Source organism: Rhea americana, unplaced genomic scaffold, assembly GCF_003343005.1.
Source record: "Rhea americana isolate MKP2758 unplaced genomic scaffold, rheAme1 scaffold_376, whole genome shotgun sequence".
Classification (NCBI taxonomy): Eukaryota; Metazoa; Chordata; class Aves; order Rheiformes; family Rheidae; genus Rhea; species Rhea americana.
In genome coordinates, this window is record NW_028186508.1 from 144,510 (window position 1) to 159,734 (window position 15,225).

The 15,225-nt window shown below is 47.8% G+C and overlaps 1 protein-coding gene and 2 pseudogenes across 1 annotated transcript; all 3 read left to right on the forward strand.

Annotated features, from left to right (window-relative positions):
• Positions 1-887: 887 nt before the first annotated feature.
• On the forward strand, positions 888-1,844 carry LOC146591326 (olfactory receptor 52B2-like). The gene has a single exon (XM_085313058.1). It carries the CDS (start codon positions 888-890, stop codon positions 1,842-1,844), a length of 957 nt encoding a protein of 318 aa, XP_085169184.1.
• Positions 1,845-8,248: 6,404 nt separating this feature from the next.
• Positions 8,249-9,946, forward strand: LOC146591327 (ubiquilin-1 pseudogene; annotated as a pseudogene).
• Positions 9,947-12,120: 2,174 nt separating this feature from the next.
• On the forward strand, positions 12,121-13,920 carry LOC146591328 (ubiquilin-1 pseudogene; annotated as a pseudogene).
• The last annotated feature ends 1,305 nt before the right edge of the window (positions 13,921-15,225 follow it).

The window sequence follows — 15,225 nt, forward strand, 5'->3', positions numbered from 1 at the left end:
GTAATGTCTTCTTGCTGGTGGCTTTTAATTTTATCTCTTCTCACATCCCACMTGATAATTTCTCCAGGTACCTGGGTGATTGGACATTGCTGTCTGCAGGTCTTATAAAACAGAGCTACCAGTGCAGTTGGAAAAAAAAAAACATAGTCTTCTGTTCCTCAGCCCTTTTGGGCATGAAAGAAGCTTTTCCCAGCCGTTCACATTTCTTACTCTCAGAGGAGTGAGCTCTCAGACAGGGTTACAGACACAGACCTTTATTGGGGGCTGATATAGAGATATAAAGTCCCAGGAAGGACAGAATCGAACCAGGCTCCTGGGTCTGTTTCCTCAGTGGCTTTCAGATTGCTGTGGTTCATTAATGCTGAGTGTTCCTTAAATAAGATCCCAGGGCAGGATGAGCAGTGCTCACACGTTGTTTGTAGCAGTTCGGGAAGAGAAGAAAATTCTTCTTAAAATACCTCCAATCCTGAAGATTTCTCAGTGCAGCAGAGATGACTATCACACCCAAAATGTCATCCCAAGGAGTATTCATGTGATCACTGTTTCAGGAATGAATCTCTTGCTGTAGCTCCCTGCAGTTGCRGGTGGAACATTCTCCTTATGTTAAAGAGCCAAGGAGCAGAAATGACACTAGCAAGTCCAGATGAAGGGACCTGAATGGCAGCAGGGAACCCTGACTGAGCAAATTGCCCAATATTTAACACTTCCAGAGAATATCTGGTTCAGAAATTTAAGTATCTCAGCTGTGAGCAATGCTAATTAAGAACTCATTTTCCCTGTGGCTAATACAGTATCCCGGGTATGGTTTGGCTGCTCTTAGAGCCATTCTCTTATCATTACACACAGCTCCTGCAAATAAGAAATGACTTAAAGCTTTGCGCTGAACGATGTCAGCGCCCAACCACTCCAGCTCACACCCCGAAGTCTTTATCCTGGTCGGCATACCTGGCATGGAGAAGTCTCACATCTGGATCTCCATCCCATTCTGTCTGATGTACGTTGTCGCCCTTCTAGGCAACTTGGTCCTGCTGGTCATCATCGTGAAGGAGCAAAGCCTCCATGAGCCCATGTACATCCTCCTGTCCATGCTGGCAGTGTGCGACCTCCTGTTATCCACTGCCACCGTGCCCAAAACCCTTGGTGTCCTCTGGTCTGTTTCCACCAAGATCTCCTTCCGTGGCTGCTTAGCGCAGATGTTCTCCATCTATTTCATTTTTGTGGCAGAGTCGGCCATTTTACTGGCAATGGCCTTCGACCGGTATGTTGCCATTTGTGACCCCCTGCGGTACACAGCCACCCTGACGCGCTCCACCATCGCGAAAGCCGGTGCGGCGGCTTTAACCAGGAGTTTCTGCATCATGTTCCCTGCCATTTTCCTCCTCGAGCGGCTGCCGTACTGCGGACACAACGTCATGCCGCACACCTACTGCGAGCACATCGGCGTGGCCCAGCTGGCCTGCGCCGACATCACCGTCAACGTCTGGTATGGGGTAGCCGCTGCTTTCCTCTCGGCCGGCTTGGATGCCGTCTCCATCGCCRTCTCCTACGCGCTGATCCTGAGGTCCCTCCGGGGGTGGCCGTCCCCACGCGCCTCCCCCAAGGCTCTGCACACCTGCGGCTCCCACCTCTGCGTCRTCGCCATGTTTTACGCTCCGGCCTTCTTCTCCTTCCTAGGACACCGGTTCGGCCGGCGCGTTCCTCGGCACGTCCTCGTCTCCCTGGCCAACCTCTACGTCGTTGTGCCACCCATGCTCAACCCCATCGTGTAYGGGGTGAGAACGAGGCAGATTCGGGAGCGAGTGGCCGTCCTGCTCCGGTCGGGGGGCTCCGGCACGAGGACGTAGCCAGGTGGGCAYGGGCGAGGAGGGGACCTTGCCTACGGGCAAGGTGGGGGAGAAACGATGCTTTGCAAAGGGGGCAGTGACTGAAAAACAGTGGGGAGCTGGAAAAATGGACCAGACAGGAACGTTTTTGAGATAGGCGTGTTCAGTGATCGTTGGCATGTTAGAAAAAAGCCCTACCCCCCCTTCTGTCATGTTCTAAGAATATTGAGAAGGTGAAAATGGGATTATCAGAGAAATTTGAAACTGCTTGGTTTGACATCAGCTCCAAATAAAATAATGGAAAAGTGAATATGAGACTTGATCAATAAAGTGTAAAAGGGGAAAAAGAATGTGGTTAATGGCAATCAATACTTATTTTTAGTGTTTTATTTCCRTAGAATTATGTCATTTAATTTTCTGATGGCTTCCACTTTTGGGCGATGACATTACCTGATGGCAGAATACAAATGTAAGGATGTTTTATTTTCATAGGGTTCTGACAGAAAAGAATACACCTCATTATAAGTAAAGCAGATGTTAATGGAGTACAGGTTAGCTAAATGTGAAATCTTGATTCAGTGATAGCTTGGCACCAAGAGCAAGTTTTCAATGTATTTCCGAGTAGATTCAGCAGTGATTGGACACAGAGTGTGATACTATATGTGATTGTCATCAGCTGTGTAGAAACAAGTGTAAAATCGTTGCTAATATGATTTTTAGCTGRTGCAAAGACCAATATAACCATGCTGTTGAGATGGACAGGGTTGTTATACAACTAATTTAGTAGAGGCAAATGCAAAGTCATATTCCTAAGGAATAAGGCAAACAGGGTGTACCTGGAGAACTGGGACTGTGTCTGAGCAGAAGCAACTAGAGAAATGCAAGTGTYCTGGGGAAAGAGCAGTTTGGTGGGTGCACCTCAGATGATGCTTGGCTTTCTGTTTTTAATTCTTATCAGGATTTATGTTCTGAGATGGGTGCGGTAAGGGAATAGAGGGAAGCGAAATGAGCTGTCTCCTGGCTTGGGGTCCCCTGAGGTTCAGAGAAGGTCTGTAAATATCTCTGTCTCTTKCCTGCTGTGAGTGCAGATTCTCCAGCACCYACACATCCCCTCTTCAGGACTGCCCACAGAAATCCYTYGTTCATGACTGGGCTGGGAAACTGGTGAGCTRCTTGCACTGAGYRAGCAAGTTTCTGAGCTTTTAGAAMKATATTTTATCTGTGGAAGGGTAGAAATCAAAATTATTCCTGCTGTGGCAGGCAGGAAGCCTGTGTGCTGAGTGCACTGCGCTCCATGGCTGTTAAATAGGGTTTGAACCTGACCCAGCTTTCCTTCCCAGGGAGTGACTCAGCTGGGCTGGAGCAGGCACCCATGCTCGACCAGGGCGCCTGCTCCAGTTGCCCTCCAGACTCTACTAATTGAGGCCGCTTCAGCTGCCCTTGTGTGGTGTCTGCTGCCCTTTGAGGTGTCCTCAGGGATGCCACCTGCCCTCCAGCTGCTACTGCAGAARGACGCATTGCTCCTGACAGCTCCATGCAGATGTTGGTGGTACCCYGAATGGTGTGAGAGCTCAGCTGCCTCCAGAGAGGCACCTAAACATAGGCATCGTCACGTTGAGCTGAGTCTTGCAAAGGCCCTTCCTTGGGTTTTAACCTCCCACATTCTTGTCTATGCACAAAAAAATTGATGCATTTTGTGGGGTGTTTTCAGCCCAAGCTACTAGATCCACCCAGGTTCTCCAAAACCTTTGCTATTATTTCACRTATAGGAGAGACACTTTGTCCTCAAAGGCACACAGAAAAAACCCTAGAGGATGTCAGCCCAAAGCTGCAAAACAGATGTGTGCAGAGTGTTCTGAGGAGCATGGGGAAAGGAGCATGCATCAGGCTTTGYGGTGGAACTGCTTTTAACCAGGTTAACATCAAGGTTAACCTGGGTGTTCACATCCAGATGGGAATCCAGATTTATTGTGTCAGGCAGCAACTAGAACARGGTGTTACATACTGTCAAGGAAGAGGGAAGAGAACACCCTCYCTGTGTTTAGAATAAAAAAATGAATTAAACCTCGTGCCACCCCCAACTGAGTCCACCTCCTGTCTGTTAGGAGTGAAGGCAAATCTATAGTTGCACAAGGCTGACTGATTTATAACYACAGTCCARTAAYGGGAACAGGTTGTCCAGAGAGGCTATGCAGCTTCCRTCCTTGGAGGTGTCTGAGACAAAACTGGCCTGACTTCAGAACTGCTCCTGCCTTGAACAAGAGGTTGGACTAGAGATCTCCTGAGGTCTCTTCCAGCCTGACTTGTTCCACAATGATATGATTCAGCAAACAGTTGTCGTGCATTAGGTCTTCTGGCAGTGGCCCTGAGGTTGAGAGCACATGTATTCAAGCCCTATAACACTAAAATTGTTTTATTCCTGTTTTTCAGTTACTGGAAGCTGTGGAGAAAGTGCAAGGAATAGGCTATCATGTCAGCTGACAATTACATTGTCCTTATTCCCATCACCTATGTCCCAATGGGCATTTGTGGCATGGAGGAGTCTCACCTCTGGATCTCCACTCCCTTTACCTTCATGTACGTAGTCACTCTCCTTAGGAATTCCATGCTGCTATTCATTATCATCTCAGAGAAGTCTCCGTGAGCACACGTACCTTTTTTCGTCCATGCTGGCAGTTGCTGACCTGCTGCAGTTTACTATCACCATGCCCAGGACACTAGCAATATTCTGGTTTAGGGCTGGGAGATTTCTTTTGAAGCTTACATTGCCCAGATGTTCATTTTCTGTGCTGAGTTGCCATGTTGGCCATGGCATTTGATTAGCCTCTGCAAGCCCCTCAGATATGTGACGCTCTTAACAAAGTGGATGATGGGCACAATAACGTTGGCTACTCTAGCAAGAAGCTTCTCCATTATTTTCCCCATTGTTTTTCTTGTTAAGCACTTCACATTCTGTAGAAACAAATTCCTCCATCCATGTCATTACACRGGCAAAGCCAAGCTGGCCTGTGAGGACATCACTGTGAACCTCTGGTATAGTGCAATGATTACTGTTTTGGTGATAAGCTTGGATGCTGCACTCATTGCTGCATCTAATTCACTGATCCTTCAGACCTAGAGGGGACAGCCAGCCTGCCACTGACTTGCTAGTCAGTTGCTCCTGTGCATCGTGTCCTCAGAGGAGGTATGAGATATTGGCAGTCTGTCCTACTTACGCAGGTCCYGGAGTCTGATGGCAGAGCTATGCAGGGCTGGAGAGGCAGAGGTGCAGGGGTGGGAAGCAAGGAACRGCATCTACACCACTGCGACCAGACCAGCACCATGGGGAGCTTTGAGTGTGAGTGGCATCAGCTCACAAACACAGCCTCAGGCTTACCATTAGGATTCCTAGCTGGAGTGAAGCTCGTCCTGTCCAAAAACCTGAGAGCTTTAGCTCCAGCAGGTGAGCTGGTAGGAGGTATTAGAGGCAGGGATATTTTATATACTTCAGTAGGTAAGACAGGCTTCCTGCACAGGCGGCAGGAACAGCTTTTGTCTGAAAGGACATATACAGAGCAGCTACATGCAGAGACCTCCAGCCCCTTCATGCTCATCAGGGAAGTCCTGAGTCAAGCAYCCCTTCCTTCATTAGCTGTGCACCTCCTGTAGCTGTGGGACGCACTCCAGCTCGGCTTTGCTGACTGGCCCACAGTCAGATGTATTTTTCTTACATGATGCATAAAGCAAATAAGGAGAATACTGCTTTCTGAGGGCTGTCATGACATCTTCCCATGGAGACATCTATACTGATGGTCAGAAGAGGAGGAAAAAATGCAGCCTTGTGTGGTGCGATTGGTATTTGTGATAGACTGGSAGGGGGTGAGGGGAGTGAAAGCAGATGAAATAATAATTCCTCCCATAACACTTGACCTTCTGAACAGGGGAGGGCTCTGGGGCTGGGAGGAACAGGTAGCAGCAGACTCATTTGGCTTTTGCCCATGCTGTAAATCCAGGCTGCTTCATGGATGAAGTGCCACACAGAGCCTCAATCTCTTTCTGTCTTGCAGCTTTCCCTGTCAATTTATTAATCTCTGGGTTTGTTTTTGAGAGTTTTCTGAAGTTTTAATGTTTGAATTTGTGCAATGACTTGCTATATATGTGTCCATAAACGCTGTATGTGCAGTTTGTTACTAACATGTACTGTACTTACAGGTTAATCTGGATTTTTAGAAGAAGAATTTCATCTAAAAAGCTGCAGGAGTGATAAATACAAAATGTSAAACTGCTGGCTAATAAGCGCAGGAGAATAAACCTGCAGGTGATCAGCAGCACAGTGCATCAGAACTGCACTGCCCTAAGGGAGAAAGCAGAAATGGGCAGCATTAAGCCCTTCCTTAGCAGCAGGTAAATGCAGAGAGCACACAGTACTGCAGTTTATCTCCATTCTTCCTGTTCCACATTTTGACCTGCCAGGAGTGACTTCTCCCTCATGTACCTGCCAGGYTTTTGCAACTTTCTTCTTGTTCTCCAAGGCAGCTCCTCAGAGGCTAGCACTCAGCTGCAGGCATCGGTGAATGCAGCGGTCTGGATGAACCCAGAGGTCTACCTTGGCAATTTGTGGCTGTGTTTTAATGCAGCCCCTCCAAGGTTGTATTGTGCCACATAGGAGGCTCTGCCTTGCACAGCAGAAGGTCAGGGAATAAAGCACATTTTGGAGTAAAGACTTCTAAAAATAATTACCCATTCCTGGGCTCAATAAGGATGGGCTTGGCTGACCTGTTTGGGGCCCATACTAACTCACAGCCTGTTTTAGCCTTAAAATGAATCGCTAGGGATGAGTAGGTTAATGTGAGTCATGCAGGGCAGAGAGGGATTATTTTTAAAAGATAGCAAGAAAATCTAGAGAGGAATGAAACAGAACAGACATATTCAAGTGCTGGAGAAAATGCTCAATCTATAAAGGGTGCAAAACATAATAATTCTTAAAAAGCTGAAGAGGYATCTTTATTGCAGGGTAGATGTCTCAGGAGGAAACATCTGATGCTAAGGATCATTGTAATGCCCTTGAGAAGTATGAATTGGAATGAATAGAAAATTAGGCCAAACATATTCTGATTAAAAATAAAAGCTTATTTTGAACAGTGGGAATTATTAACTGCTGTGAGAAGCTCAGGAGGGCAGCAGTAGATTTTCTAGCACTGGCTATACCCAATTTATACAATATGACCATGTGGAATATTGAAGTTATGGGGTACAGAGTGGGTTTCCCAGAGATAGATTTGACTTACAGAGTGGTGTGGAAGGGCTCTTCTAAGCAGGGATAGATGCTGCTGGTGCTTTGAGGCCAGATATAGCATCTCCAGTGCTTGGTGATGAGAACAGCTGGCAATGACAGTGCCTGTCCTACCAGTTCTCTATCACCTTCCCTCTTCCATATCCCCTTTCACATTGCTTGTTGTGATRCCAGTGAAGGAGGAGGAGAAGTGCAGTAGAGACCAGTCATTACTCTGGGTTTAGTTCATGGAAAGCAGGATTGACTCCTGCAGGAGTAACTCCTTCACTTCACACATGGCATCTCCTGCTTAATYTACTTCGTCTCGGTGATTGTCAAGATAGTTCTATGCAAGCAGCCTGCAGCTCCTATGGATGAGCTGTCCCTCACCCCAGGGCAAAAGGCCTTAATGACAACGAGATTAAGAGCAACAGCCATCTGAGGTGGAGTTGTCACAAGCCTCTTCACTGCAGGAACCAGGGCAGCTCTGTCCATCTTAGGAGATGGGGTGAGAAACTGTTACTGAATTGTGTCCTTGGGCATGCAAAGGTCTTTGATGGAAACGTCTCAGGCAGTAAGAGGAGACACAGTCTCCGCTTCAGGGAACTTATGCACTTGGCTGTGTGTAAGTGGAGACAACCAAGATCCCCTGGACCAGGACATTCCCCACCTTACACCAGAGCAGAGGAGAGCAAGAGCAGAGCAAAAGAGGATCTGTTCTCTCACAGCTGATCCTGACCATGCACGAACAACGCTCTTGGACATGCACAGGCTGGTGCAGGGCAAAAGTGGAGTCCAGCCGGAGTGTGAAACCCTCCTGATTATTATGTCTCTGCCCACGTACACATGGGGGGATAGAGACGTGACAGGGATGCTGTGGCTGCTTGTGAAGATGTCACTGATGATGTCATAGTCCYGTGGACTGCAACCCAGAGGAAAGGGGCAGCAGGAGGACGAAGGCAATGAGGAATCCAGTGGCATGGACGTAGGAGCAAGGGAGTGGGTAGGGATGGTTTGGGAGCGGAGTCTGGCATTTCAGAGCGCCAGGTCAATTCCCACCTCTCATCTCCCACTCTTCTATACCTGAAAGCACAGCAGCAAAAACAGTAGAAACGATAATAATAGTAACAATAAGAATATCATCACTCAACAAAATACAARCACTGTGCTGACCATGGTTGAGAGTGGAGAAAAAACAGCTATGTCCTCAGTTGCTGCCAAYCCCTGCATCATCCAGTTCACAGTGAAGACACCCAAGATGAACAAGGAGTTTGTGGTGCCAGAAAACATCACCATCAAGCTGTTCAAGGAAGTCATCTCCAAGCACTTCAACTGCCAGACCAGCCAGCTGGTGCTGGTATTCTTTGGGAGGATTTTAAAAGATCAGGACACACTCAGGCAACTTGGGATTCATGATGGYGTTACTGTCTACCTTGTTATCAGAAAGCCAAGGGCATCCCAGGAAGAGTTGCTCCATGCAGGGAGCCCACCTGCGAGTGCCTGCTCCTCCCCGGTGCCACCCAGAGCCTCATCCACCTCTAGCAGCACATTTATCTTGGCTAGGAGGAGCACCAGCAACTCAGACATGAGTGCCCAAAGTACGGAGCAAGAGAACCAACTGCGGTGCATACCCAACTCAGCAGTCATGGTGCAGGCGTTGGAAAGCCTGTTTGCTCAGAGCATGCTTTCCAACCCTGACCTGATGAGGCAGCTCATCATGGCCAATCCACAGATGCAGCAGCTRGCACAGCAAATCCCAGAGATCAGCCACATCCTTAACAATACAAATGTCATGAAAGAGATGCTGGACATTGTCAGGAACTCAGATATGTTGCGGGAAATAAGGAGTCAAGACCGAGCAGTGAGCAACCTTGAAAATGTCCCAGGACGTGATAGCACATTGACATGTGTGGGCACAGAGAGCCAGGATGCATTGTTGAATGCAACGCATGAGCAATTTGRAAACAATTCCTTTCCTTCCTTGGTGAGAAATCGATCCCTGGAGAGAACAGSCAGGAGAAGCCAGCTCTCCTATAATGGTGCTAGGGACCGTTCAGGGTCTCCTTCTCCTTCCCAGAGTGCCACCAGTATTTGTACCAGTAGCATCTCTGCTGACCTTGACCACGGTGTCACCAACAGCACTACCCACCTGCCTGGKCAAAGCTCCTTGTTGCCCAGCCTTGGCTCTGGGAAGGGAGCTGAGACCCCCAGCACAGGAGGTGTTCAGAGCATGCTTCATCAGGTCACCGAATCTCTCCAGTTGATTGTGAACTTGTGTGCCTTCTACACAAAGTGGATGACACTGTTGCTGCTGCAGAGATCCCAGCTGGCAGCCTCGGCTGCGCCCTCCACTGAGGCCATGCAGCAGCAAGAAGACGTCATGCAGAGGATGCCACATTTTCTTCAGCAGATTCAGAACCCTGAAATGCTAGCAGCAATGTCTAACCCAAAGGCTATGCAGGCTTGTTTACAGATTGAGCAGGGCTTGCAGATCCTCGCAGTGGAAGCGCCAGTGCTGATTCCGTGGTTTGCTTTCCGTCTGCGGAGTCTGGGAAATACTGGGAACTCTGCAAATGCTGCAAGCAATAGCTCTGGGTCTGGTGAATCACCTCCACATTATGAACACCATCAGAGGAGGAACAACATTTAAATATAAGTACTGCAAGCAGTTCCTGGGACAAGTCCTGAACCCTGGCAAGATCCAGAAATCAAATTCCAGGAAGAACCAGAGMAACTCAAGTTAATGGGCTTCTTTAATGGTGAAGGAAGTATCAGAGCTGTACTTCTACCAAGGAGACAGACAGGCAACAGCAAAGAGGTGGGAGCATTCAGTCCATTCATCATAGCATTCTTTCATAGCTTGCTCATCTGAACACCTGGATTTTGATCATTTAAAATGAAGGCCAGTGTGGTCCACAGTTTTGTGGAGAGTAATCATTTCCTTCAGGTAGTGGATTCTTCCTTTTTTTCTTTTTTTTTTGTCTAAAAATACTGAGTGTTTCAGATGCCTATATTAATGTGTACTGCTGTAATGCCTTTCCTCTAACAAATCAGGAGATAAATAAATCTGGGATGCAAATCAGGAGGAAATCCCCAAGCATTAGTGTAACTAGGCTGTTCCAGATAGTCCAAAGAAGGAGTTGTGTTGTATGGTTACATCCAGGAGTATATGGGTGCCTGTGACAGCAAGATGGGTTTACTTAACTGGGAGAGCCCTGCCACCCTGTGTTGCTGACGGGATGCGAGCTCCATGCAGCCCTAAATAGCAAGACTYAAATTCAGGGCTGGGATCCCCTTGAGGGGTTGCCCATGCCCTCACATTTCACATGCACAGTGAGGGATTTCTGCTTGTCTCAGTGATGCCTATGAGACCTCACAGCAGCACTGACTCCAAGAAGTCAGTTTTTCCCCAGATCACACTGACGTCATCAACAGAGCAGGACCAATAGCATGCACTTTGGGGAATTACCATGTGATGTGATTAGCATGCTTCAGGTATGAAATAGGCGCTCTCTGCACATGACTCACAAACTTTTTGGTTAAATACCCTGAAAGCTATGGAAAAAGCCTAAACAAGTGAAGCTGCTTTTCTGATGTGCACTTGGATTTTTGTACTGGTTTCATGGAAGTTAGTGTCTGAATTTTGCAAATGAAGAAATTGAGCACCAGACTGAAGGCAGAGAAAACTTTTTCCAAAAGTCACACAAACAGGAAGTAAAACATGGGATGAAAAGACAAATTTACTTCATTTTTGCTTATTAGGAATACAATTTCAAAACAAACACCAGCTTTCTCAGCTGAGTTAAAGTGTGTATTTTTTCTGCTAATTATGCTGCAGTGTATTTTTTGGGGAATTAAATGTAACAGCATCCATGAGKACTGAATTAAATCCTTATTTAAAGCATATGGAGATTGCACAGCCTAGCATGATGATAGCCTCCACACGGAGAGGTGGCTAATCTCTTGTGGAGGGGAGACTTTGAGCAGGTTCTACCTTTTGAAGAGCAGATGAGCTGAGGGCATCCTACTCCAGGTAAGGAAGACCTGGCTGGACCTGGCATGGAAAAAACATCTATTCTCATACCTGTGTAATTCAGCCTAAAGACCCTTATCTGGGAACATCTGCACTGTGRAAATCCCAGGGGGTAAAACCAACATATGCTCCCAGTGTGCCTTGTTGTGGCGATGATTCCCAGCTGAAAAGAGAAGGGGTGCTCCTGCGCTCAGACTGAAGAACAGATGTATTTCCTCCTCATGCAGCTGGGTCAGTGGGATTGGAAAGGTGGTGGGTACAGAGACCACGCTCCTTGGACCCTGTGAGAGGAGGGGGCTGACCTTCCATATGGGTGTGCAGGTCAAGGAGCAAAACCATGAGAGGACCCAAAGTTGGATGGGCAGCAGCACATCCCCAAAGCAAACCTGGTGAGAGGGAATGAGTGGGCAAGGGCCAGAGGGGAGAGGGCAGGCACCTTGGCACATTGCAATGGTTAGCTGTGCCAGCCTGCACCCTGCCAGGTGTGGAGGTCATCTCCCAACAGAGAGGCTTGTGGAAACAGGCCTGGAGTCCCCTGAGCCTGGATTTTCCCTGGTTTCTCGTGTCCCYGGAACCAGGTTGATTAGGCAGCAGACACAAGGAAGCCCAAGCTCGGCTTGCAGGGAGATGTCCCCTCTCCAGGCCATTGCTGCTCACTGTGATGTCGTTGGTGAGGTCACAGCACACGCGGGCTGGCAGGATGGCAATTCTGGGTGGACAGGGGCAGCAGCCGCGCGGGGAACATGAGGGAGCCCCTCGGTCGGTAAGCAAGTGGAGCAGCTGTGCAACATCTGGCTGGTATGTGCGCTTTGGGTTTGGCTTCTGGCTGCACCACGGGGAGAAGCAGCCCTCGCCCCTTTCTCACTGCTCCCTCCCAGGCGGGTGTCACCATACAGGACGAACAACCACCCCCATATTTCAGCTGAAAGGCACTGGCCCTCGTGGCTTCCCATCTTCTGCCAGCACCTCTGCTTTACAACGGACGAAAGCGCAGGCCCAGTCTCAGAGTCACCATGTCCGAAAGCAAAGAGGCTGCAGGGGCTAGTCCACCAGTTGTCACCACGGATTCATCAAATATCATCAAAGTGACTGTGAAGACCCTCAAGCAGAAGGAGCAGTTTGAGGTTGCTCAGAGCAGCACCATCCAGGAGTTTAAGGAAGAAGTCTCCAAGCGTTTCAAAACTCCCCCTGACCTGCTGGCGCTGATATTTGCTGGGAAAATTCTCAAGGATCAAGACACTCTGAGCCAGTATGGAGTCCACAGTGGGGTCAGCATCCACCTTGTCATCCGGTCCCAAAAGAGACCACAGGATGGCCTGGCAGATCAACATGCTGCAACCACATTGATGCGACCTCCCAGCCACAGTAATTCCAACTTGTTTTTCTTGGGAAGCATGGCTGATCTGCAAAACCCAGGTTTCAACCATCCAAATATATCTGAACTCCAAGGTCACTTTGAAGACCTGTTGACCTCCAGCCAGGAACTAGTGGCCCAGACCATGGAAAACCTCTTGGCTGAGCTTGTCAGTTCAGACCTGGATCTGAATACCATCAACAACAACTTGTTTTTGCTAGGGTTTCTCATTGGGGTGACAGGCATAAATCTCATAGGCCTGGACTCAGCAGATGTGCCAGACTTGGTGAGTAGAGTTCAAGAGCGAGATGTGTCTTTGCATGGCTTAGTAAGTGAGATAATGCAGAACTCCTCTGTGCAGAACATCCTTGCCAATGCTGAACTTGCCAGGGATTTCATCATGTCAAACCCCCAGGTGCAGCAGCTGATTGAACAAAATCCTGAGATCAGCCACATTCTCACTAACCCACATTTTATCAGAGAAATATTAGAAGCCTCCAGCAGCCCTGCCATGATGCAAGAGATGATAAGGAACCATGACCGTGCCCTGAACAATCTTGAAAGCATACCTGGTGGATACAGTGCTCTGGAACAGCTCTACAGAGAAATTGAGGAGCCCATGTTGGATGCTGTGCAGGCACAACTGGGAAACAACCCTTTTGCTTCACTGGACAGTAATCCATCCCTGAGTAGAGCCAGGYTGCCAGCCTGTACTGAAAACCGGAGACCACTACCCAACCCTTGGGCCCCTGAGTCAAACAGGGCTAGTGATAATGGAAATGACTATGATGGCCAGGATGCCTATAACAGTGCAGACCACAGTTTTATTGTGCTGAATTTAGGGCCTGCAGCACGTGCAGTGGTGCCCAGCTCAGGAGGGATTCAGAACATGGTCCAGCAGCTAACAGAAGACTCAGAACTCATGCATAACCTGGAGAATATATTAACAAACCCCCAAGGCCCAGCACAAATGCTGCTGAATAACACTCATATTTTGAATGATGGAAATTCTCAATTGCAAGATGAAAGGGCACAGCCGCTGCCCCCAGAGCTGGAGAACACTGAGATTTCATCCTTACTGAGAAATCCCAGAGCACTGCAGGCTTTACTACAAGTCCAGCTGGGTTTACAGACCCTCTCAACAGAAGTTCCAGATTTTATACTTGGTTTGGGYGACCCAGATGTGGAACTGGATCTGGAAAGCATGGAAGATTCTGCAAAAAGCAGTGAGTCTGAGGAAGATGCAAGTCTAGTGTCAGATAAGGATGAAGTAGAGAGCCAAGAGGAGATGGATGAGCAAGCACCACAGACCAGATTTGGTAGACAAATGCAACAGCTCAGTGCCATGGGCTTCCAGGACCAAAATGCAAACTTGCAGGCTCTGATTGACACAGAAGGAGAAGTCAATGCAGCAGTAGAGATACTGACAAAAACACAGTCATCAGATGAAATCCCATAACTGGTTCTTTTTGCCTGTTGTAATTCAGTCTGATTACGCACTAAAAGCAGCAGGGTGCATATTAAGATACTGTGTGCTGTAGCTTTCTTCCATCTGTGAGAATTAATTGCTTATTTACTGCAAAGATGTCTCAAATCCAAAACTATAGAGATGAGGAGTTCTCTGTGTTACAAAAACAGTGAGGGCAGGCCCTGCCTGAATGTGCTGCTATGCAAGCACAGGTAGAGTGTGGTCCCCTGATGTGTATGCAGGAGAAAAACACAGCAGAAAAAGACATCAGAGGAGGAAAACATGCCATTTTACAAGTTAGGAATTGAGATGTAGAGATGTTAAAGACCAGCYGATAAATGAACCTGGCTCCCATTTGGACTCCAAAATAAATGATTGCACGTTGACAACAGTTGCTCTTTTGGAAATATGGCCATAAGGAAGAGCAGCAGAGAATACCTAAGCCACCTAGTCTGATCCCTGCCATTGTGGGTATTTGCCTTTCCTCAGCTGAGCAAACTTTTTGTTTGAAAGTCAATCTGTCACTTTTGCCTCTGCTTTTCCTATGAGAGGAAGGTCCATGATGGCTAGAAATCAYCTTCTGATTCCCATCCAGATCATGTTCACAGCTGGTTTCTACCTGTCTATGTGGAAAAGTTCTAGCTTCACTCAACAGTTCAGAGCATTCTCCCGTCAGTAAATCCCAAACTCCTTATGATTTGCCCACTGTCACACATGAGATCTGGGACAAAGACAGGGTTTCRAACATCTCCAAATCCTTCATAGGCCCAGAGCTGGGTCTCTTTGCAAGTTCTGTTTTGCTATGTGTAATTGTGAATCTGAGACTGTGAACAGGATTGTGTCACATGGAGCAATAATGCTTTTTAATGCACTTTGTAATGCAAATGCTGATAAGTGATGGGGAGAGCCATAGGTACTCAAGGCCTGGTGTAAACATGGTGAGGATCATCCCAGCTCCCTCTTCTGCAACCCCCTCTGCCTGTTTCTCCATCTGTCTCATCACATCTTTCCTCTCCTACTCCTTCCCCTTCCCCTCTTTGCTCTAGCRCTCAAACTCTGATCCACTTTCATCCTGCCCTGGGTTTCCAGCTCATTTCTTTTGCAAGCATTCATTCTCTCCTGGTTTAATTTCCTYATCATATGTCCCATGAGAGGTTTTCTACCTGGAAATTTCTTTTATCTCCTACTACTTCACCTACCTCATCTTCGGTCCTTAGCTATTGGCAAATTCAGACRTGTTGTGTCCAGTCTCTCCTTGCTACTTTTGCAGATTGTTCCCTCTCTCTCCATGCTCCC